The sequence below is a fragment of the Callospermophilus lateralis genome, chromosome 4 (assembly GCF_048772815.1).
Source record: "Callospermophilus lateralis isolate mCalLat2 chromosome 4, mCalLat2.hap1, whole genome shotgun sequence".
NCBI lineage: Eukaryota > Metazoa > Chordata > Mammalia > Rodentia > Sciuridae > Callospermophilus > Callospermophilus lateralis.
In genome coordinates this window covers 35052044-35076877 of record NC_135308.1, presented here as the reverse complement: position 1 = coordinate 35076877, position 24834 = coordinate 35052044, and the positions used below count along the sequence as shown (strand labels likewise).

At 37.7% G+C, this 24834-nt stretch overlaps 1 protein-coding gene across 1 annotated transcript in view; it reads left to right on the top strand.

The window, feature by feature from the left end:
• The window catches only part of Cenpu (centromere protein U), a 31298-nt gene that overhangs the window by 2967 nt on the left and 3497 nt on the right, over positions 1 to 24834 (top strand). Inside the window, exons 3-9 of the mRNA XM_076852397.1 lie at positions 3157 to 3217; positions 3858 to 4088; positions 10905 to 10974; positions 15989 to 16097; positions 23131 to 23209; positions 23835 to 23882; positions 24667 to 24728. Of these exons, the coding sequence (XP_076708512.1) occupies positions 3157 to 3217; positions 3858 to 4088; positions 10905 to 10974; positions 15989 to 16097; positions 23131 to 23209; positions 23835 to 23882; positions 24667 to 24728 (660 nt within the window). The remainder of the gene's footprint in view (positions 1 to 3156; positions 3218 to 3857; positions 4089 to 10904; positions 10975 to 15988; positions 16098 to 23130; positions 23210 to 23834; positions 23883 to 24666; positions 24729 to 24834) is intronic.

The following is a 24834-nucleotide window of genomic DNA, read 5'->3' as shown; positions in this document are numbered from 1 at the left end:
ATGTCTTGGCTTTGCTCAATGACCCTGTGTTCTTTAGTGCTATTCTAAGTTTTATTTATTACAGATTTTGCATATTTCCTAAGTTTATTCCCAAGTAATTTGTCTTTTTTGTATTTGGCAATTTGTATAAATGGGGTCTTCCATTTTATGTTCTCAGTTGTGGTTGATCGTTTATGTGAAAGCTATGAATTTCTTACATTAATGTTTTTAAGTTAATTCAGTTTTAGAAATTAAGCATTTATTCTATGCCAAATACTGTGTTAGATATTGAACACTAAAGATGTTTCTAAGAATATCTTTTTTGATGGTATTTAAGAATGAGTTGTGAATTATATTGCAATTCATCTATTATAAAAATTAGGTGTCTTACTATTTAACCTTCATTGTAGATTTTCTATATTAAAGCATTGCATTCCTGGGATAAAAAACAACCCCACTTTGGTTTGGCCTCTTTGCTGATCTTCAAATTCCTAAATATACACTACCTCAGGGCTTTTGCGGGTTCTATTCTTTGTGACTGGGGTGGCCCACTATCTTTGCATGCTTCCTTTGGGATTTCAGGCACCACCAGATCAAGCAGTCTTCCAGTACCTCCCAGAAAATACCACCTTCTTTCATCAGTAGATTTTCTTTACTCTTTTTTTCCTCATAGCTTTTACCTCTACCCAACCAATATTTAATTCTTATGTTTTAATTGGTTCATTGTCTCTGTCCACAATGGAAACTTAAGACAGAGTAGGACTTAGTTCTACAGTTTATTGCTGTACATCAGGTACAGCAATAAACTGTACATCAGAACTCAACCTGGCACCTGATACACACTCTGTGAATATTTGAATTCATCTTCCTGTGTACAGTGTAGTGACATGGCTAAGGTGACTGACCTTGGACCCACTGTGCTGGGTTCAGATCTTCTGCCACTACCAAGTATTTGACCTTGGGAAAGACATTTAACCTCCACGTTCCTTCATCTGGAAAGTGGGATTGTAATGCAACCTACCTTCTGCAGTTCAGATGAATTCATCCCCTTGTAATGTTTTGAACAACCAATAATTAAAAAAAAAAAAAAAAAAGAATAAGCAGTTGATAAATGCAGCTGGGAAGCGAGTAGAGTGAGGGCTGACATGCCCATTCCTTGCATTTAATGAGGAGGATGTTCTTGGTGGCCTTGGTTTTGGTTGCCTGCTAAATCTAAATAAAAAGACGTCATTTGGGAATATAAGACAGGATTTGCATATAATACAAAAGGAAGTCAGGGCAGGAGGGGGCACTTGAGGGAGAGATCGGCAGCATTGCCTAGGACTCACAGAGGTGGCAGCCACCAGTCCTTCAGATCCTCCCCAGGGACTTTAGTTGTCTTCTTCCTTAACTTCTTCCCTGTCTTAGATTTAGGTGGCCCTGCTTTTAGCCCTCTCCTTGCCACCCACCCCCAACTTACTCACATGGTGTTAACTACCAAATGCCATTGTATCCTGAGTTCATCTCTCTTGTCCAGCTTTCTTCCTGAGCCCCAAGATGTCCTGCTCCTATCTCCCTAGATGCCCACAGGCATTCAGACTCAAAAGGCAAAACTGAGCTCCAGCCTCTTCAAGGAGTCAACAAACTCCTTGTGTGTTTTCTAGAGTAATGATCCTGCTGTCCATCCAGTCATGTAAAATCCAGCCATCTGGGAATCATTCTGGCATGTTCTGTGCCATGAATCTTACTGCGTCTGGTCTTCATGCCTCTGCCATCTCCCTGCAGCTGCTGTCGATCATCACAAGCCACTCTCACATGCTCCCTGAAGTTGTTTCCTGCCAGGTCTCCCTGTCTCCTGAATCGCCCTCTCTTCTCTGTTTCCCCTAGATCCCAGACGGACTCTTACCTCTATTCCTACCACATTTTAGGGGCTCTCCATTGACCACTTGCATGGCATGGAAGGCCCCTGTGCCAGATTGGATCCTTAGATAAGTAGATACTGAAAAGAAGAAGGAATGGAAAGGTTTATTAAAACATCTGTGAAAGTTGAAGTTGGGTGAATCAGCCTGGACAGAGATGGTTCTAGCCATCCTCCCAGGGAACCCTGGAGGAAAGGTTGCCTGTTGAGGGACTACTATACTAGGCAGAGATGACGTGGCCCAAGACTGCTCACAGATGCTTCAGGGGATCCCAGGGCTCTGTCTGAAGGCTGCCAGCTAACTGTAGGGAGATCTGAGCATCCTGCCTTTGGGGCTCTCTCTGTCTTCTCTGGTTATATCCTGTGACTTCTTTCCTAGCATTTTCTTCTCTGGAACAACACATTCTTTCTGCACTGTTTTGTTTCTCAAATATGCCAGGCTGTTTTATACCACCATGTTTTTACATTCATATTTCCTTCTACCTTAAATGCCCATCCCCATACTACTATGCCTAGAAAAGTATTTTTACAAGTCAACTCAAGTGTCCCAGCCATGCTGCCTTTCCTAATTCCCTAGTCAGGTGTACACATCTTCTCTGTTGGGTGCTTGCCAAGTTATCCTCTTGCACCGCCTTTGACTTTCCTACCAGGCAGTGAACCCTATAAAGGAAGGCGGTGCTCTCATTTTTAAAGTAGTTTTATGCATCACACTTTGCCTTTTTTGATTGTTGTGAAACACTTGTTGTATTGAATTGGATAAAAAGATAAAAAAAGTTCTCACTTCTCATCAGAAGTTGGGGTTATTTTTCCTTGCCAAGGACAAAAGAAGCTGTTTCCTTTTCTATCACCTAACGATGAGCCTTGTGGATTAGCTTTTAGTACCAACAATGGTCCATGTTCTTGGATGTGGTTCCTTAGAAGGAGGGGTGTCTTCAGACATACCACAAAGTGCTCAAGTAATGGACCACCGATCCTCGCCTGCCTAGGATAAACTGATGTAGCCTGGGTTTGGGAAGCCGTGGGCAACAGCTTGGGAGGTGACAGACCTCGCCATGATGAGTAGATATCTTCTCATTAAATGAGCCTGTTTTCATGTTGGATGAACAAATTATAGAAGACATATGAATGAAAGTCAAATGTGGGGCTAGAGATAGCTCAGTTGGTAGAGTGCTTGCTTCACATGCACAAGGCCATGGGTTCAAATCCCAGCACCACAAAAGGGAAAAAAAAAAAAAAAGTCAAATGTGTACAAGATACTGATGCCTTGTTCTTTGGCACAGCTCAAACACTTCTGAAAATGAAGCAAGTGAAAATGAATCTATAAAAAATAGTGCAAAAAAGGTATGTAGGAGTATTATTTCTTCTTAATTTGTAAGGTATATCATACTTTATATTGAATGCAAATAGAGAAAACTGTTCTGTAAACCATCTCATTTCCTATTTAGATTTGATGGAAGTAGGGAAAATATTCTGTAACCACACTTTCCACTGATGGTGTATGTTTTGAAAATACTTTTATGGACTGAGGTTGTAGCTCTCGCATGTGTGAGGCACTGGGTTCGATCCTCAGCACCACATAAAAATAAATAAAAATAAAGATATTGTGTCCGTTTACAGCTAAAAAATATTTTTTAAAAAAGAAAATACTTTTGTAATAAAACGAAGTATTTTTTATAACTGAAGTATATTTTACTAAAGAAGTCTCAAATCTCTATGTTCCTAGTCAGTTTTCATGGCATTTACATTGAACACACTTAGTGATTACAAGACACTTAGTGAACACACTTAGTGATTTACAAAGACAGAATTCTGAGGCATCAGTGGTCTTTAGTCTAGGTCTGTCCTAGCCATTGATCATGTCGCCATTTACCTATTAGGTTCAGTTCTAAAGTTTGAGAAAAGTGAACTCTGTAGTTTTCTATTAAAATAAGAATCAAAAGCATTTGTGTTTTCTAAGGCGGTAATGCTGTTTTCCTCATAGCCAAGAAAATTCAAGCCCATTAGTGAGTCGGAAAGTAGTGAAGAAGATAACGTAAGAAGAAAAGTTAAGTTGGCAGAGAAAGTAAGTACACAGCAACATGCAGCTGCTCCAGATGTGGCCTCTTCAGGATGTGCAGAGAAGCCAGCTGAATCAGTCCCTCCTCAAAGTCTGAGACCTCTCAGGGACCAGTCCTCTGTTGAAAAAGAGAGTCATGGAACACAAAGTCAACTGGTACGTGCAGAGAAAAAAGTTTATTGAAAAATGAGAGGAAAGTAAAGGATTTTCTTTCTTTATGTCTTTAAATTTTTTTTTTTTATTAAAAATAATGAATTTTGGGCTGGGGTTGTGGCTCAGTGGTAGAGCGCTCGGCTAGCAAGTGCGAGGCCCTGGGTTCAATCCTCAGCACCACATAAAAATAAATAAATAAAGGTATTGTGTCCAACTATAACTAAAAAATATTTAAAAAATGAATTTCATAATTTTTATTAAAAATAATGCTTATTTTAGAAAACCAGAAGATATTTAAAGGAAGATAAATTCACCTACACTTCCATAACCCCAAAATAATCATGTTTTTTCCTCCGTACATATAGTTCTTTCATTGTGCCTTTCTCTCTAAAAGAGATCACTACTTGACATTATGTTTTCTACAGTGTCATTTTCATGAGTGCATAACATTCCATTCATGGAAGTGCCATAGTAAATATCTTTTTTTTTTTTTTTCTTTTTGTGGTGCTGGGGATTGAACCCAGGGTCTTGGGCGTGCCTGGCAAGCACTCTACCAACTGAGCTATAGTTAATGTACCAACCCCAGCCCTAGTTAATCTCTTATTGGTGAACAATCACAATTTAAAAAATTTTTGGTGCTTTGATAGGGCTGGGGTTGTGGCTTAGTGGTAGAGCACTTGCCTAACGTGTGAGGTACCGGGTTCAATCCTCAGCACCACATAAAAATAAATAAATAAATAGATAAAGGTATTAAGTCTATCTACAACTAAAATATTTTTTAAAAAATTTGGTGCTTTGACAAATTTCTTACAGCTCAATCTGTGCATACCCTTGATCATTTCCTTAGGAAAAAAATCATTCTCATATATATTTAAAGATAAAATAAAATGCAGTTGCCAGTGGGGGTGGGGGATCACTCTCACAAGATTTCTGGTCATATTTGTTCTGAGGTTTTTAACACATAATATCTTTTGATCGTGTTTTTCATATGCCATTTCATTCAGTTGGCTTAATGTTTTGAGTAAATAATTCATTCTCATGTTTGAAAAATGTCTCTTCTCTGTCTTCTGCCTTCCAGCTTCCCACTTACTAAACACAGGCAGATAAGATCATAATTAATTTCTATATGTTCTTTCTCAGAGTTTTCGTCTTCATATACAAATATGAATGTTATTTTTTAAAATTTTTCTTCTTATACAAATAGAAGCATATTACACAGGTGGGTCTGTCTTGGTGACATCCATGAGTACTTTAACTTTGTAGTTGTTGAATATATTTTTCTGTAAATCTGAGTTGAGGTCAAGGCAGTTGATAGTGCAGTTCAGATATTGTGTCTCCTTCCTGTGGTTACTTCTTTTTATTGTTGCTTTGGGGAAGGGGATAGTAGTCTATATCTATCAGTTACATAGAGAGGATGTCTGTTAACTTCACAGCTTCATGGATTTTCTTTAGTTCTTTGAAGCTTGGGCTGTTTTTTTTTTTTTTTTTAACCCCAAACTTTTTATTAATATTTTTAATCAAGAGCTCATAATTGGGTACATATATGGGGTATGATATGATGTTTTGATATATGTACATGATGAAGAATGATTAAATCAAGTTAATATATCTATAATCTTTTTGTGGTGAAATGTCTGAAATTTACTCAGCTATTTCTCAAAATACACATTATTTTTTAACTGTAGTCACTAGGCTGTGAAATAGAGTCTAAACATATTCTTCCTGTTTAACTGAAACTTGCTTCCTTTAGCCAACATCTTGGTGCCCCTGCCCTGGCCTCTGGTAGCCACCATTCTATTCTCTATATAGCTGTTTTTAATTACATGCTTATTTAAAGTTGTTTCATCTTTTAAATGAATGGCTTCTGTTATCTTTATGGAATTTTCCCCTTTAATGTCTTATAATATTTTTTGTCTTGAAAATCTATATGGTCTGATGTTAGCATGGCCAGAGGTGCTTTCTTATGTTTCCTTTGCATGGTGAATCTTTTTTTATCCATTTCCATTCAGTCTGTGGGTTGTTTGTTTGTTTTGTTTTTTTGCCTTTAGAATATCTTTTTTATAGACAATTTAACAATCTCTCCCTTTTAATTGGATTGCTTGGTATATTTAGTTTTTAAATTATTATTTTTTACTAGTACATTAAAATTATAATATATAACAGAGGATTCATTAAGCCATATTTCTTACCTGCACCAATCTCATTCCACAGTACTTTCCCTCCCCTCCTCCTCCCCCCACTCCTCTTATTCTACTGATCTCCCTTCTAATACTGGTATTTTAATTAGTACACTATAATTTTAGCTGGGATTCATTGTGGTATATTTATTTGTACATGGACACAGCATAATTTGGTGAATTTTGTTCGCCAGTACTTGTAGTTACTGATAGATTAGGTTTTGAACCCACTGTCTTGCTATTTATTTTCCATCTGTCCCTTCTGTTTCTTTAGTTTTGTTGCTCCTCTAAAAATACATTTATTTCAATGTAATTTTAAACATGGTTAGGTTCAAGTTGACCCACATACTCCTTGTTTTACATTTACTCCTCTATATTTTTGTCCTTCTGTTACTAATTTTGGTTTCTTTATGTATTTTTTTGTTGTTCTCTATTGGCTTCTTAGCTATACCACTTTTAAGTCTTTATTTTTAGTGTGTTAAAAATATAGATCCTTAAATTAACAAAGTTTATTACTACTTTATGTATTTCTCATAATTAATTACTATTCACTATATAAATGTATTATGTTACAACATTATATTTCCATTTATTCACCCCGTCCTCTGCTATTTTGCTCATGTTTTAATTCTACTTAAATTATAAATCTAACTTTACAATGTTGTCATTTTTGCTTGTAACAATTATCTTTTAAGGAAATTATAAAGGGAAAAATATAGTCTTCACTCACTTGTCTTCCTGTTCTTTTACCATCTTGTAAATATGTATTTTTATCTAATACCTTTTCCCTTCAGACTACAGAACATCATCTGGCATTTCTCTGCTGGTGACAGATTCTCTCAGATTTTGTTTATCTAAAACTGTTTCACCCCACCACCACCCCAGCTGACCATGTGCATGCAAGTTATAATGGCAAAAAATAATGCCACAGCCACTTGAAGCTGCAAGAGACAAAAAAATCTCCAAGATGGTAACTACTGAGCTACAGTCTCAGCCTCACCCCTTATTTTAAAGCATACCTTTAATGTGTTCCTTTTCTTTGGCTGTTGTTGAGATTATATCTTTTTTTTTTTTAATATTTATTTTTTAGGTGTAGATGGACACAACACAATGCCTTTATTTTTATGTGGTGCTGAGGATCGAACCCGGGTCCTGCCTGTGCTAGGGGAGCGCTCTCCTGCTGAGCCACAATCCCAGCCCCGAGATTACATCTTTATCCTTAGTTTTCAGGATTTTAACTTTGACATGGCTATGTATCATATTTTATTTATCTTACATGGGGCTTGATGAGTTTTTCAGATCTGTAAATTAGGGAAATTTCAGTCAATATCTCTTCAAATACACTTTTTCTACCTGGTTCTCACTGTCTTCATTTTGAACTTGTATTTATTTTAGATCTCAAGATATTTTTAGTCAGGTCCCTGAGACTCTGGTCCTTTTAAAATCTCTTTTCTCTGTAATCTGCAAATTGGATAGAATTCTCTTATTCCGTCTTCAAGTTCACTACTTTTTGCCATTATAACTTGTCACTAAGTCCATATGGATTGGGCTGAATGGTGCTCCTCGCCAAAAGATATGCCTGTGTCCAATTCCAGATTGCTCTGTATTTCGTGGGTGTGCCCAAATGTCTTCACAAGAATCCTTGTAAGAGAGGCAGAGGAAGATTAGACGGAGAAGACCATGTGAAGACAGAGGAAGAATTGAGTGATATGGCTTAAGCCTGGGAATGCCACAGCCACTAGAAGCTGAAAGAGACAAAGAATAGATTCTCCCTCAGCCCTCTGGAGAGAGCGCTGTCCTGCTGATACCTCTGGTTTTTTGGCCCATTGGAACTGATTTTCAGAATTCTGGCCTTCATGACTCTCAGAGGATGAATTTCTGTGGTTTTGAGGTACCAAGTTTGCGATAGTTTGTTACAGCAGACACAGGCAACTGATATACCATCTAATGATTTTTCTCTTTCTAGCTATGTGCTTTTGCTTCTGGAATTTACATTTAGCTCTTTTCTTATGATTTCTGTTTCTCTGAGGAGATTCTCTATTGAGTTATGACTATCATTTCCTTTACCTCCTTAGACATAATTATGATAGCTGCTTTAAAATCTTTGTTTTCTAACTGCATTATCTGGGCTTCTTCAGATCAGTTTCTGTTGGGTGCATTTTTTCTGTCTTGATTATGACTATGGGTCATATTTTCCTGTGTGATAATTTTTAATACTTTTTAGTTATATAATAGACATTGTTATTGATAGGTTGTTGAGACACTGAATTCTATATCATCTTGTGAGTATTGTTACCTTTTATTTTAGCAGGTTTGGCTAATCATCTTGGAGCTCTATAGGCTTTGTTGGGGTTGGTTTGTGAAAAATCCTGAGGTGTTTTCTAAATATTTCTAATTTTAGACTCACCTCTGTATATGTTCTCAGTTATTGTGTAACAAATTACTGCAGAAGTAGTGGGTTGACCTCATATGCACAAGACCCTGGGTTCAATCCCCAGCAACCCCCCCCCCACACACACAAAGTGGTTGAAATAACTTGTTTATTACCTCACATTTTCTTTTTCTTTTTTTAATATTTATTTTTTAGTTTTACACAATACCTTTATTTTGATTTATTTTTTATGTGGTGCTGAGTGGGCCTCGCACGTGCTAGGTAAGAATTCTACAGCTGAGCCACAACCCCACCCTATTACCTCACATTTTCTGTAGGTTAGAAGTCCACCCTCTACTCAGCTTGATTCTCTGCTCAGGGTCTCATACAGCTGAAATCAAGGTCTATGGCAGGACTGAAATCTCATCTAGAGACTCAGGGTCTTCATCTAAGATTTTGACTGAGGTCCTTATTTTCTCTCTAGTTGGAAGCTGGGTAGCTTTCAGCTCCACAGGCTGCCCTCAGGCACTAGTCATGTGACCCTTTTTTAGCAAGGCCTGTTCCTCTTCAAAGCTAGACAGACACCTCTGCAGGATACCACAGCAGGGTCTTATGTGATACTTGCAACCAAGAGAGCAATGCCCATCAGGCACAAATGCCCCCCACAATCAAGGGCAGTTTGATTATACAAGTTACCCAAGTTATCTTAGAATTCTGTTCACCACAGTCTCCACTCTGGCTCACTGGACCTGGTCAGAGATTGGTTTTAGGCTTTGATAAGGTGGCTCTAGAATAGGCCTTACTCTAGGGAAGTGTTTCTCAACCTGTTTTCATTATTGTCCTCCCTAAGAAGGTTTTTTTTTTTTTTTTTTTTTTTTTTTTTGCGGGGGAGGGGAGTTACTGGGGATTGATCTCAGGGATATTCGGCCACTGAGCCACATCCCCAGCCCTATTTTATATTTAGAGACAGTGTCTCACTGAGTTGCTTAGCGCCTCACTGTTGCTGAGGCTGGCTTTGAACTCTCAGTCCTCCTTTCTCAGCCTCCCAAACTGCTGGGATTATAGGCGTGCACTACTGCGCCTGGCTCCTAAGAAGCTTTTCTAAATAGGCATTTTTCCTCCTTATTGTCCTCCCCCCAAAACACAGTGAACCAGTTTTTGCCCCATGGAGAGCAATATGGCTGTGTCTGAGAGAGCATGCTCTAATAGTTCATAGTTCTTATCCCTAAGTATGGATCCTTCTGCCTGACCACTTGTCAGTGAGAGCTCTGCAGTTAGCCGCTTGTCAGTACAGCAAACCAGTTAGCCAGTCGAGAGCTCTGCTTTTTCTACATCTAATTTCCTCCAACACTGCTTGTCTTCTATTATCTGTTAGGTTGTTAATCCCACCATAACCCCTTTCCTAAAAACTTTTGTAGTCTCGCCCTGCATGTGTCTGTAGAGTACTTATTTGAGGACTTTCTGGGGACCCCCACACAAACTCCTGATGCTCCAAATAGCTTATTCCAACTGCATCAGCTGCCCCAGACTATGCCTCCCCGAGAGAGACTTACCTAAATGCAGGATAACCTTTACTCACCATACATTTCCTTCTGTAACTTTTGTGACCACCATCCCTTGGAAGCCCAAACTTCTGTTTCTTTCTACAACTTGAGACGATGCATATGTTTCCATCATCTGACCCTTTCGGGTCTCGTGCTCTGTGGGACTTCTGTGCAAGAACTCCTCTGCATGTTAGGTAATTAAACATGGGTTTTCTCTTATGTCAGTTTCATTGCATCCCAGCCAAAGAACCCAGAAAGGAATGAGGGAGCTGTTTCTCTTTCATACATGAGCTATAGCAGCTGGTATTTCATCATGGATGCAGCAGAAATTTGAGCTAATTCCATATACTGTTATTATCCTAAGTAATAAAGGTTCAACTTCCTCCACTGCAACCATTCTTTTTTTTTTTTTTTTTAATATACCTTTATTTTATTTATTTATTTTTATGTGGTGCTGAGGATCAAACCCAGAGCCTCACACTTGCTAGGCAAGGGCTGTACTGCTGAGCCACAACCCCGGTCCCATTGCAACCATTCTTAAAAATCAACCAAAAGCTTTAATTTTCCCAGTGTTTCATATATTAATTTAGATAGCATAAAAATAATTTAGAATTAGGTGATAATTATAGCTAAATATTGATTGACAATTTGATAACATGGTCTTAATGGTCTTAATCCTTATGTTAAACATTTTTCTTAATCCCACCCCCACCCCCACCCCTGGTAGAAAACTCAGAAAAAAGGGAAAATATCTCCTGGAAAAAGGAAGAAATCAAGAAGAGAAGCCATCGACTCAGGTACAAACTTTGTCACTCATTCAAGGAATGCATGAAAGAAAATTTGTTTTAATTTTTTAAAGTAGAATTAGTAGAAGTAGTAAACTGCCACTGCGAAAAATTAAGGATGTGTGATTTTGGAGTGACATTTTTTCTAGTGTATTGCCATGAAAATTTTCAACATATAGCAAATCTGAAAGAATTTTAGAGTTTATATTCATGGGCTACCACCTGTTTCAGAGTTGACATTTTATTATAGTTGCTTTATCACCTATTAATTCATTTTCACTTTTAGTGTATTTTAAAATAAATTATAGACATCAGTTCTTCTGAAATACTTTAGCTTCCATGTCAATAATTAAGAGTTCAATATTTGTCTACCATTTTTTCTTGCAATGCAAAATGTACATACAAAAAGCTGAGATCTGAGGTGTGTCGTTGCTGAGTTTGGGGAAATGCAAACGTATAACTCAAACCACTATCAAAATATAAATGCTTGCCATTGTTCTAGAAAGTTTTTCTATGTATCTATCAGTCCACTCCTCCACAGCCCCAGAGGCAATTTCTTGGGATTGTTTTTTCTACCATAGATTAGTTGTGCATACTCAAGAATTTCATATACATGAAATCACATAGTATGTACTCTTGAGATTCATTCACACTGTTTTGAGTCATTCTTATTACTGTGTAATATTCCCTTGCATGACTATACCATAACTTATCTGGTCTCTATGATGGACAACTGACTCATTTCCAGGTTTTGGCTATTATGAGTAAAGCCACTGTGAACACTTTTATTTTTATTTTTATTTTTTATTTTTTTTGGTCCTGGGGGTGCTCTATCACTGAGGTACATCTCCATTCCTTTTTATTTTTTTTTATTTTGAGATAGGGTCTTGCTAAGTTGCTGCAGCTGGCAAAAGTAGCTGATGATAAGAAACCGTAAAGAAAGGCACAAAATTTTTTTAAAAATCTGAAAAAAGATACTATATGTGATTAGCAGACTCCTAAAAAATGAATAAAAAGACAAATAGAAAATTGGGCAGATGACATCAATAAATTTTAACTGAATAGAGAACAGAGTAGAATAAACTTTTGAAGAATCCATCTCTGTATTAGTCACCTTTCTGCTCCTATAATACTGCCTCTAAGAGCAAAGGTTTGTTTTGGCTCTCAGTTTTGGAGGTCGTAGTGTTTGGTTAGCCCCCTTGCTGTGGGCCTGTGGTGAGACTGTCCATCACAGCAGGAGCACATGGCACAGCAAAACTTCCCACTGTGTGATGGAGAAGCAAGAGAGTAAGAGGAAAAGGCCAGGTCCCATAACCTCCTTCTAGGGCACACCCCAGTGACCTAAAGACTCTCCACTAGAGCCCATGTCTCAAAGGTCCCACCACCTCCCAATAGTGTCCTTAACACATGGGCCTTTGGGGACACTCACATCCAAACTACAGCGATCACTAATCATAGAAATCTAAGTTACTACTACAGTGAGCCACCTTGTCACACCTACTAGACTGGCAAATATTTTAGTCTCAATTTCATATATAATGGAGATTACCATCAGTGGAAATCCTTAATTGCAGGTATAAAAAGATAGAATTTTTTTACAATCACCTGGACAACTCTGGTAATGTTGAAAATGAGACCAAACAAAACCTGTAGTTGCTTGTGGCTACATTTATTAGCAGTCCTTACACTTGTCCAAGAAACGTGTATTTTAGTGTTCTGACATTATTTTTTATGCTAGCAAAACCTGTCACAGTAGAAATTATGGATAAGTCATGGTATATTTTCTACCAGAATGAAATACAAAGTGAAATATTTTTTGGTCCATCAACGTAAATATGAAAACATCAAAAACATGCAAAACTGAACTATATTGTTTAGGATTATATTCATGAACTATAAATCAACTAATAAGATAAATGCAAAATGCAGAATAGTATGTGGCAGGGGATACAAGTTGGGGGTACACAGGATGCCTAATATCTTATTAATGTTCTCTTTATTAAGTTGTACTGTGGGCCTATGGGTATTCCTTTTTATTATTCATCTTTACATCACACATACATAAATGTTTTTGTGTATGTAAAACATCTCATAATAAAAAAATAAATTCTAATGACAAAATAAGAAATGTTGAATCCAAAAACAATAGGCATAGTGGCGCATGCCTATAATCCCAGCAGCTCAGAAGGCTGAGGCAGGAAGATTACAAGTTCAAAGCCAGCCTAAGCAACTTAGTGGGACCCGGTCTCAAACATAAAAAAAGATGGGGAGGATGCTAGGGATATGGTTCAGTGGTTAAGCACCCCTGGGTTCAATCCCTGATACCCCTCCCCCCCCCCAAAAAAAAATAAGGTGGACAGGCTGCATATAATGGTTCTTAATTAAACTTTAAAAATCTATTAAGGTATTAAGAGCTTAAGGAAGATTTTTATTTGGACTATTAATAAAATATTTAGTATTACTTAATTTAGAAAAACCAGACTTCTTTAGATTTTGTTTTTTTTGTTTATTTGTTTTTGTTTTTGTTTTTTGGCACAAGAGATTGAACTTGGGCACTTGGCCACTGAGCAACACCCTCAGCCCTATTTTGTATTTTATTTAAAGACGGTCTCACTGAGTTCCTTAGCACCTCACCTTTTGCTGAAGCTGGCTTTGACCTCATGATCCTCCTGTCTCAGCCTCCCAAACTGCTGGGATTACAGGCCTGTGTCACCACACCTAGCCAGACTACTTTTGATAGATTATTGGTTTATCCAAAGATCCTAGTAAGTTGAGCTTAACTGAGCGAGGATTTGGGAATTGGGATAGTGGCTGAATTGAGGTAAGTTGCATTGTGGTTCTAGTCTAGAAGCCTTAACAGAGTACCTTTTACTAATTCCTGTTTCTAGTTTGTAAATTAATAGCAATGAAACAACAGAATGTTTACTGTGTGCTAGTCATTACACTGAGTGTTTAATACCATCCTTACTCCAGTCCTCATAATAAACCTATGGAGGTTAGATGCTATTGTTTTCCCCATTTTTACAGATAAACAAATTGAGACGTAGGTCAAAATATTTGTCTGAGCTTGCATACCTTAACTGGGATGAGCCAGTGTTTCAGGCATCTATTAATGCATAACAAAGTACCCCACGCTTTGTTATTTAAAACAACAGTCAAAAAACTACAGTCTACAGTCCAAATATGACCTTTGCCTTTTGTTGAAAATAAACATTTATTTATTTATTTATTTATTTTTTATTGGTTGTTCAAAACATTACAAAGCTCTTGACATATCATATTTCATACATTAGATTCAAGGGGGTTATGAAAATAAACTTTTATTGGAACATAGCCAGATTCATTCATTTGAACACATTCATGCTACAATGGTAGTTGGCTCATAAAGCCAACAGTAGTTACTATTTGGCACTTCACAGAAGTTTGCCAATAGACTCATAACCACCACCATTTGATCACCTCACAGTTTTACTCTGGGCAGTTCTAATTTGCTACCTTCATTTGGTGACTGGGCTGAGTAGAAGTCTGAGTAGGTTCCATTCATGTGTGTGGTGCATGGAGTTAGTTACTGCATGTGATTTTTTTTTTTTTTTCCATGTGGCTAGCTTGGGCTTTCCTATTGTTTGGCAGTCAGAATTTCACATGATGGTTGACTTCCAAAAGGGAGCATATAAGGAGGGGAAAAAGTAGAAGCTGCAGATCTTTTTAAGACCTGGCCTTGGAAGTGGTACCCTATCACTCCATCATGTCCTGTTGATCAAGCCAGTCATCAAGGAAGGGAAATGGGAAAAAGTGGCAAAGAATTTGTGGCTGTTATTAATCCATGACGGTCAAGCATTGGACTCAGGTCAGTGTGAATCCATATGCCATCAGCTTTGCAGTATTAAATAAGGAAGTAATTATGGAAAAAGGACCATCCTGTCACTGGTTTCCATTGGTTTATTAACAGTATACAAAAAATTTGGATATTCATTCAAAATTAACTGATAATAATACCTTACAAATGCATAAAATTTATAGCTTTTGTAAATGTACTCATAGGTATTTTCTTACTTGAGTCAACATCACAACAAAAGCCAGAACTTATTTTTGTGGAATTGAAGTTGAACCCCACCACTCAACTCCATCCTCACCCCTTTTATAGGTTTCCTTTTAAGAGATTCTCACTAAATTGTCAAGGCTATCCTTGAACTTGATACCCTTTTGCCTCAACCTCTGGAGTTACTAGGATTATAGGCATGTGCCACCACACCTGGTTGGTAGAACATATTTCATTTCTTCAGTTTCACTATTGAGGAAACTGGGCCCTGGGTGGTTAAATATTTGCTAAGGTGTCAAGACTAGTAAGAAAGAAGCTCAAATGAGAACCTAGGTTTTCAGATTGCTAGTCCAGCATATTACTATGTTACAACTTTTTAAATTAATGTGTTCAGTAGTCTTGATGTATTCTACATGGCTTATCAGTTAATTAAAATTTAGAAAATACAACTGAGAGATGTTTATCACCAGTTGTGGTGTTAGATAATAGCAGACTATTAAATAAAAGCCCAGCAAGGTAATTAAAGGCAGCGATGCTTTTGATTACTTGTGCAAAAATGGGAGAACTGAACTAGGTGTGGTGGCACATGCCTATAATTCCAGCAGTTCGAGAGGCTGAGGCAGGAGGATCTTGAGTTCAAAGCCAGCCTAAGCAATAGAAAGACCCTAAGCAACTCAGTGAGACCCTGTCTCCAAATAAAATACAAAATAGGGCTGGGGATGTGGCTCAGTGGTCAAGTGCCCCTGAGTTCAATTCCCCTACTCCCCTACCCCCCAAAATGGGAGAACCAGGTGGACAGTAGTAAGAGTGAGAGCTTAGATGGGTTTGTGGGACTATGCCTGGATGGGAAGAAGTATGGCTTCTCCCAGATTCTTTGGTGATAGGTCTCTAGCAATTTGCTAGGACTATTTTTATTTTCAGAACCTTTGACCTAAAGCCAAATTATGAAAAATCAGTGTATTAAATTGACCTATCTTAATATTCTAGATACTTCTGAAAGTGTGCATATTTGGTGTCTAGAAGGGAGGAAGACCAGAGACATCATGGAATTGGATATTGTTTTGTCTGCATTTGAGAAAACCATTGTAGAATATAAGTAAGTCTTCTGATGTTGTGATGTATGACCTGATGAATTTCCCCTGAAGCATTCTTCTGCTCATCACACCATTTTTTGATATGTAGTGTTTTCGCTATCAATGCACTATAGATATTTTTATATCTATTACACATATATTTATTAGGCTAATTTCAAACTATTGAAGCATCTTGTCTAAAATATATTTCCTATCTAACATGTGTTCCATTTTGAAATAGTGCATTCCCTGTATGTTGTTGTTTTAGCCTTTGAGTTTGTTGCCCTCTGTGGCTGTTGGCTTCTGGTCAGACTGTAAAAGGCCTGTCAGCTCCCATGATTGAAAGGTTTGGAGGTACATGAGCCCCTGGGCTTGAGCCCTCAGTCATCGTGCAGAATAGCCCATCAGGTCAGGACTTCACCCTGTGTCCAGAGAGTCAACAGCCCTTTGATTGTCATTCTCCAGCCTGGGGGGTTGGTGGGAGACAGTGAAAAAACAGCTACACAAAGTCATTCTCCACCTGTGTTTTCTCCGGACTTTACAAGCACAGGCCCCAGTTTTATTCTTGTTTTTCATTATTCTAGTTGTTGTTTTCTTTTCTTTCCTGAAGTCCTTGAGGTGGGGCGGGGGGAAGGTATTATCAAAACTGCAGGAGCTGGGGATATAGCTCAGTTGGTCGAGTGCTTGACTCGCACAAGGCCCTGGGTTCAATCCCCAGCACCACCAAAAAAATGCAAACTGGCAGAGTGAGCCTGAGATGTGGTTCAGCCAGCTACCCCTGAGAACATCACTGGCCTCTCTGAGAGTAGTGTCTGGGAGGACAGCAGTGAGGTCAGAGGATGGGGTGTGGATTCAGAGGAAGAATAGAGAACTGGCAGCTCAGGAGACACGGAGGCTTGAAGCAGAAGGCACAGACTACAACACAGTGCTGGGGAGGACACAGGCGTGGAAGGAAAGAAGAAATAACAAGAACAGAGGAACTTCTCTGAGCCCCTCTGTTTAAACCAGGGATATCCCTCAGTTCTGCCCCAAGACTTAGTTTGTCCCACACTGCCCTGGGGGATTTTTGGCCACTGTTTTAGTCAGCTTTTTCATCAGTGTGGACCAAAAGACCCAACCAGAACAACATACAGGGGCTTACAGTTTAAGAGGTCTCAATCCATGGTTGGTTCTACGGCTATGGGCCAGAAGTAAGGCAGAAAAAACACTAGGGCGGAAGAATGTGGTGGAAGAAAGCAGCGTAGGACATGACTGCTTGGAAGCAGAGGGAGGACTCTGCTCACCAAGGACAAAATATATGCCCCAAAGGCATTCCTCCAAAGACCTACCTCCACCCACACCCTTAATCCTTACCACCCAGTTAATTCATTCAAGTGAAGTAACACGATGATTAGGTTAAGTCTGCCACACCACCAGCAGGAGCTTCATGAAAGAAGGTTTGGTTCATAAGAAATTGCTGGTGAGTTTTAAATTAAAGAGATAGACTCTCATTACCTTTAACCCCAGCTCTGAGACAGCTTCTCCTAGCTCCCGCCTCCAGCCACCTAATGCGGTGGCGAGGTTTACAGAAGAGACTAGAGAGAGAGGGAGAGCACGCCAGGGAGTGAGCTTTTATTGGGGAACAAAAAATTTAAGGGAAAAATCCCATCCAATGAAGGTTAAGGGGTGCAGCATCCCAAGGTCAGTGGCCAGGCACGCCTCTGCATGGACCAGCCCTCGGACCTGGGAAAGGGTGGGGAATGGCTCAGACACGGCTGTGTTTAAGCTCCTCTCAGCCAGGGAGGTAACTCAAATCACGTGCAAGGATGGCCTCCCACAGTTAAGGATCTCATAACCCAGTCATTTCATCTCCAAGCTTTCTTGCACTATCTCACACATCAGCTTTTGTGATATCTAAACCATGACGCCTAACATGTGCCTTCAGAAAGAAGGTTGCCATTCAGCCCAAGAGATGTCATGAAAATGTCTAGGAAAGCTAGACTTCTACCCAAAGAGGGACTTCCCCATGAGCCATAGCATGGGACCCCAGTGCCAACGTCATAATCTTAGATTTAGCAGAGCTTATTAACAATTCATCAGTGAAATCATATTTGGAATACTATTTTGTATTATAACGATTCTGATAGTTGTGGATTATAGAAGTATTTTCATATTGAGGTAAAAACACATAACAATGTATCATCAACCATTTATAAGTATATAGTAGTGTTAACCATATGCATCTTGTTATAACACATCTCTAGAACTTAAGTTTGCAAAACTGAAATTCTGCACCCTTTAAACAACTCATCATTTCTCTTTCCTCCTCAGCAATGACATTCCACTTTCTTTGTAAATGTGACTACTCATGTAAGTGGAGTCATATAGTGTTTTTGTTTTGTTGCAGTTGGCTTATTTTAATGTTTTTGTGGTTCTTCCATGATGTAGCATGTGTCAGAATATACTTCCTTTTTAAGACTGAATAATATTTCAGCATATGTATTTCACATTTTCTTTATCCATTCATTCACCAGTACACATGCATTCTCACCTTTTGACTATCGTGAATAATGCCATGAACTTTGGTGTACAAATATCTGTGTCCCTTCTTTCAGTTCTGTTGTGTCTATATCCAGAAGACTGTATGGTAATTCTGTGTTTTGAGGAACTACCATACTGTTTTCCATAGAACTACATCATTTTACATTTCCATCATCAGTGCACAAGAATTCCAGTTCTCCACATTCTTGCTAACACCTGTTTCATACACTTATAATTGCCATCTTGGTAGGTATAAAATTGTGGTTTCCATTTGCATTTCCCTCATGGTTAGTGTAGGTGAACATTTTCCCTTCTGTAAGGTCGCCATTCACATACCTTCTTTAGAGAAATGTCTATTCAAGTACTTGGTCCATTATTTCCTTTCATTCTGTGGGTTGCCTTTTTTAATTGCCTTATTGTTTCCTTTGATGTGCAGAAGTTTTTAAGTTTGATGTAGACTCCTTTGTCTATTCTTTCTTTTGTTTCTCATGTTTTTTGATGTCATATGCTAGAAATTATTGCTAAATTGAGTGTCATGAAGCTTTTCTCCTAGGAGTATTATAAATTTCAGATTCTTCCATTTTGTACTTAAAATATACTTAAGAGTTGATTTTTGTATATTGTATAAGGTAAGGGTCCAACTTCATTCTTTTGCATGTGGATCCACTTTTTCCAGCACCATTGTTGGAAGAAATTATTATTGCCCATTTGTGTAACCTTGGCACCCTGTCAAAGATCGTAAACCCTTAAGATAGGTGAGGGTTTATTTCTGGGTTCTATGTCCTGTTCTGTTGGTCTGTGTCTGTCATTCTGCCACTACCATCCTGTTTTGATTACTGTAAATTTGTAGTATGTTTTGAAATCAGAAGGTATGAGGTCCCAGCTGTTTTTCTTAAGATTGTTTTGGCTACTTTTGGGATCCTTTTAATTTTAGGATATTCTATTTATGCAAAAAATGTTGTTGGTATTATGCTAAGGATTATGTTGAATCTTTGGATTGTTTTAGGTAGTATGGACATATTAGCAATATTTTGTCTTCCAATCTATAAGCATGGGATGTCATTCCATTAATTTATGTCTTCCGTAAATTCTCCACATTCTCACCAACATCTGTTTTTTAGGTTTTTGTTGATGTGTTTTTATAATAGTTAACCCAATGGATGTAAGTGGCATTGATTTGTATTTCCCTTGTGGTTAGTATTGTGTAGCATCTTTTTATATACTTGATGACCATTTGTACATCTTTGTTGGAGAAGATGGGGAACATAAGCACAGACGTAAATTCTAAGGAAGAATAAAAAATAAATGTTAGATTAAAAACAATGTACAGGTTGGATATCCCTTATCTGAAATGCTTGGAACATTAAGTGTTTCATATTTCAGCATTTTTAAATTGGGAATATTTGCCTATGCTTTATGGTTGAACATCCCTAACCTGAAGATTGGACATCTGAAATGCTCTGAAATCTATAACTTACATCTAATGTTATGTCTACTCAATGTCAGTTACTAGAGCATTTCAGATTTTGGATAAGGATGCTTAACCTGCAATGGGAATCTGTAAACTACTTCATTCAACAACAGAAGAAATCATATATTTATTAAGCACACATGAAACATTCACCAAGATAGACCACATTCTATAAAACACACTTTACCAGAGTGAAATAGAAATCATATTCTGCTCACAGAACACAAATTAGAAATCAATACCAGAAAGATGGCTGGAAAATCTCAAGATGTTGGGAGAGTATACAGCACACTTCTAAAGAACAGACATACTGGTCAAAGAAGAAATCATAAGAGAAATTTTAAAATATTATGAACTAAGCGAAAATGAAACTACAACAAATCAGTGCCTCAATCATCTAACATTTCACTTTAGGAAATTAGGAAAAAGAAGCAAATTAAAGCCAAAGTTAATCTTTAGAAGAAAAGAATAAAAATCAGAGTAGAAAGCGATGACGTTTAAAATAGAGAATAGAGAAAATCAACATCAAAAACTCGTTCTTTGAGAAAATCAGAATAGATCAATAAGCCTCTAACCAGGCTAAGAGAAAAAAGAGAACACAAATTATTACTGTCAGAAATGAAAGAGGGGTCATCACCATAGTAAACTGCATGAATAGTAGATGGATAATAAAGGAAAACTATGAACAACTGTATGGCTACAAATTTGATAACCTAGATGAAGTCGTCAAATTCTTTGAAAGAAACAATCTGACACACAAAAGAAAAAATAAGTGATGTGAATAGGTCAGTGTTTTAAAAAACTGAATCAAAAGCAACTCCCCCCAAACAGATGGCACTAAACCCAAATGGACTCACTGGTGAGTTTCACCACATTTTTAAGGAAGAAATTAGATATTTCTCTTCAATATTTCAGAAGATAAAAGCAAAAGGAATACTTCCTAACTCATTCTGTATGGCCAGCATCACCTTCTACTCAAATCAAAGACATTAAAAAAAAAAAAAAAAAAAAGTAGACCATTATCTCATGAAAATAGATGGAAATATTCACAACAAAATGTTAGTAAATTGAATTCAACAATGTATGAAAAAGAATTAGACACCAACACCAAGTAGGTATGCAAAGTTAATTCAACTTTAGAAAATCGTGTTTAGAAAAATTAACATGATCATATTAATAGATTCAGGAAAAGCATTTGATAAAAATCCAATAACCATGTCATGACAAAAACTATTGGTAAAATTAGGAATACACCACTCTATTCTTTAACTTTAGATAAAGAATATCTATAAAACAAAAAAACAACCTATGGCTAACATTGCACTGAATGATAAGGAACTAGAAATTTTCCCACCAAGATCAGGAACTAGGAAAGTCTATCCCGTCTCACCATTCTTTTTCAGCATCACACTGGAAGTCCTAGATAATAAGACAAAACAAGAAAAAGTATATAGATTGGGAAAGAAGTGAAACTGTCTTTGTTCTCAGATGACACAATCATACTATCATCTCTGTAGAAAATCTGAGAGAACAGACCAAAAAACCTTTTTGGGACTAGAAATTGATTACTGCAGGGTTGCAGGATACATGGTTAGTATTCAACAGTCGGCTATTTTCCTATGTACTATCCAAAGCAAATGGAATTTTAAATTAAAAACACAAGACCATTTACATTAGCAATTCCCCAAATAAAATACTTGGGCATAAATCTCACAAACTATGTAGAAATATGTAGGAAGAAAACTACAAAACTCTGATTAAAGAAATCAAGGAAGAACTGCATAAATGGAGAGAGATTTCATGTTTATGGATAGAGAAGTTTGATATTGTTAAGATGTCAAGTTCATTAAAAAACCCAGAAAGTTATTTTATGGATATCAGTAGTCTGATTCTGAAGTTTATAATAGAGAGGCAAAAAACAGAATAGTCAAATCAAGATGGAAGACCAAAGTTGGAGGACTAATACTACCTGACAACAAATTTACCATAAAGCTATAAACAAGACAGTGTGGCATTGGTAAAATAATAGATAGATAAATCAGTGGAACTGAATACAGAGCCCAGAAACACACCCATGGAAATGTAGTCAACTGACTTTGAAAAAGGAGGGAAGACAATAAAATGGATACAAAAGTCTTTTCAACAAATTGTGCTGAAACCGTAGGGTATCCGCATATAAAAAAAGAAAAAAAGAATTTAGACAAAGACCTTATGTGCTTAACAATATTAACTCAAAATGAATTATAAACCTAAATATAAAATGCAAAGCCATAAAACTCTTAGAACAGGAGAAGAAAAAAATGATGACCTTGGATTTGAAAATAAATTAATAATACCAAAAGCACTATCCATGAAAGAAAGCATTGATAAACCAAACCTCAATAACTTTTTTTCTTCCATGTAAGACACTTTCAAGAATGAAAAGATAGGTGAAGATATTTGCAAAAGATGTCTGATAAGGACTGTTATTCAAAGTATGCTAAGAACTCTTAGGATCCAACAATAAGATGACAAAAAATTAATGGGCCAGAGACCTAGCAGAGTGTCTGCTGCTGCTGGAACCCAGTCACAGTGCGTCTCCTTTCCAGCCAAGAGTGTGCCCACCTGGGGAACAAGAGCATGGCCACCACATCTCTTCTCCCTGGTGGCAGGGGCCCGAACCACTTTCTTTGGGTCAGCTCTAAAGTTTCTGAGGCACTGGCAGATAACTTGTGGCTGCCCAGAATAAAGTCTGCTAGTCAATAGATCAGGTAGTAGGAAAAAGCCAGGATTTGCTTTAAGGATTTCTACATTACTTGGTATCACTGTGGACTTGGCTAATTCCAGGAAATTAAATGACCTGCACCAGAAGGTTTAGGGGGAAAAAAAAAATTCCTGCTAAAACATTTCCAGTTTTTTTTTTTTTTTTTTGAGTCTGAGAAAGGGCTACAGGTTGAATATTGTCATCTTAGATATGTACAGTAGTGTATGTCACATTGTGTGTTTATGCCCTAAGCAAATGAAGCACACCTTTCAAAATCTTTAATACCTAGTTTGATTTTTTTCCCCTTTTGACTCCTTTACAGACAAAGAGTAGAATCTAAAATTTGTAAGGAAGCCATCAACAAATTTTCTTTTAATATTAAAGAAGAACTCATCAGAATGGTAAGCTTACTGACATGAATTTGTTGCTCTAAATTTTTTTTTAATGCTGGGGCAGCACATTGTTGTCTTAGAAAAGCTTGCACTTATTGTCAATAGGATAACAGTGCATTAGAGCTACCCACATTTTACATGCTGTTTTTAAACTAAAAACTTTACTATAAACTACATATGAAACTAAGGGTTTCATTCAGCTTTGTTTTGCTGTAACCAAAATACCTGACAAGAACAACTGAGAGGAGGCAAAGTTTATTTGGGGCTTATGGTTTCAGAGATCTTAGTTCATCCATGGCTGACTCCTCTGCTCTGAGCCCAGGTGAGGCAGAACAGCACGAGGGAAGTGCAGGGCCTGCTCCCTTCATGGCCACAGGGTAGCAGAGGAAAGGGGGAGAGCAGGGAGCTGCAGGGAAGATGAACCCTTCCAGCCATGCCCCATCTGACTAGAGGCACCACCTAGTTATTCAAACCAGGATGGACCATTCTCAAAATCCAATCATTTCATTTCAATCTAACTTCTGACTATTCTGTATTAACCGGAGGTTTGGGGGGACACCTCATATCGAAACCATAACACTCTGTAACATTTAACTTTGGAAAAATTCATCTGCTTATTTTTTGTTTTGTATAGCTTAAAGAAGCCCAGATGTTGAAAAATCTGAAAAGGAAGAATGCTAAGGTAAATCACTATGTGATTAGAATTACACAAACAAGCCGGGTACAGTGGCACACACCTGTAATCCCAGCAGCTCAGGACACTGAGGCAGGAGGATTGCGAGTCCAAAGCCAGCCTCAGCAAGTGTGGCCCTAAGCAACTCAATGAGACCCTGTCTCTAAATGAAATACAAAGTAAGGATGTGGCTCAGTGGCCAAGTGTCCCTCGGTTCAATCCCCGGTATCCAAAAAAAATATATAGTCAAATAATACTGACAAATAAAGAGTTAAGTAAAGAAAAGACTTTTTTAAAAAAATTTATACAAATTTTGGAATTCGTGTACAATTTTTTTATCTTTTTTAGTCTTTTATTTGGTTGATCTTGTGGTTGATTAAGTTAGAGAAATGTTATGCATGGTAAAGAATGGGGATCTATGTTAGTCATCCTTCTATCACTATAGTGAAATACCTAAGATAATCAACTTAGAACAGGTTAATTTGGGCTCGTAGTTTTGGAGGTTCCAGTCCATGACCAGTTGACCTGTTGGTTTGGGGCCTGTGGCGAGGCAGCACGTGATGGTGAGAGTGTGTGACAGAGCAAAACCACATAACATCATGCCAGGGAGCACAAGAGAGCAAGCAGGGGACTGGGTTCCTACAGTTTCCTAAGGGCACACTCCAGTAACCTAAAAACTGCCCACTAAGCCACACCTAGTCTCTGTTTCCTACTGCTCTTCCAGTACCTGGCACGATGTATGTGGCAGTGTTCAAATGTTTACATTAATTTAACAAATTATTGTATTACTTAGATGACTTCTGATATTAAAAGGAAAAGGCAGCGTCTCATTGAAGTCCAAGATGAACTTCTTCGGTAAGATAATACCAAAATCCTGGCTGAGAACTTTAAAGGACAGTAGTACAGTGTGTCATTTGGTAGAGTGTCATATTAAAAGCACCAGGTTATCTTTGAGCTCAGA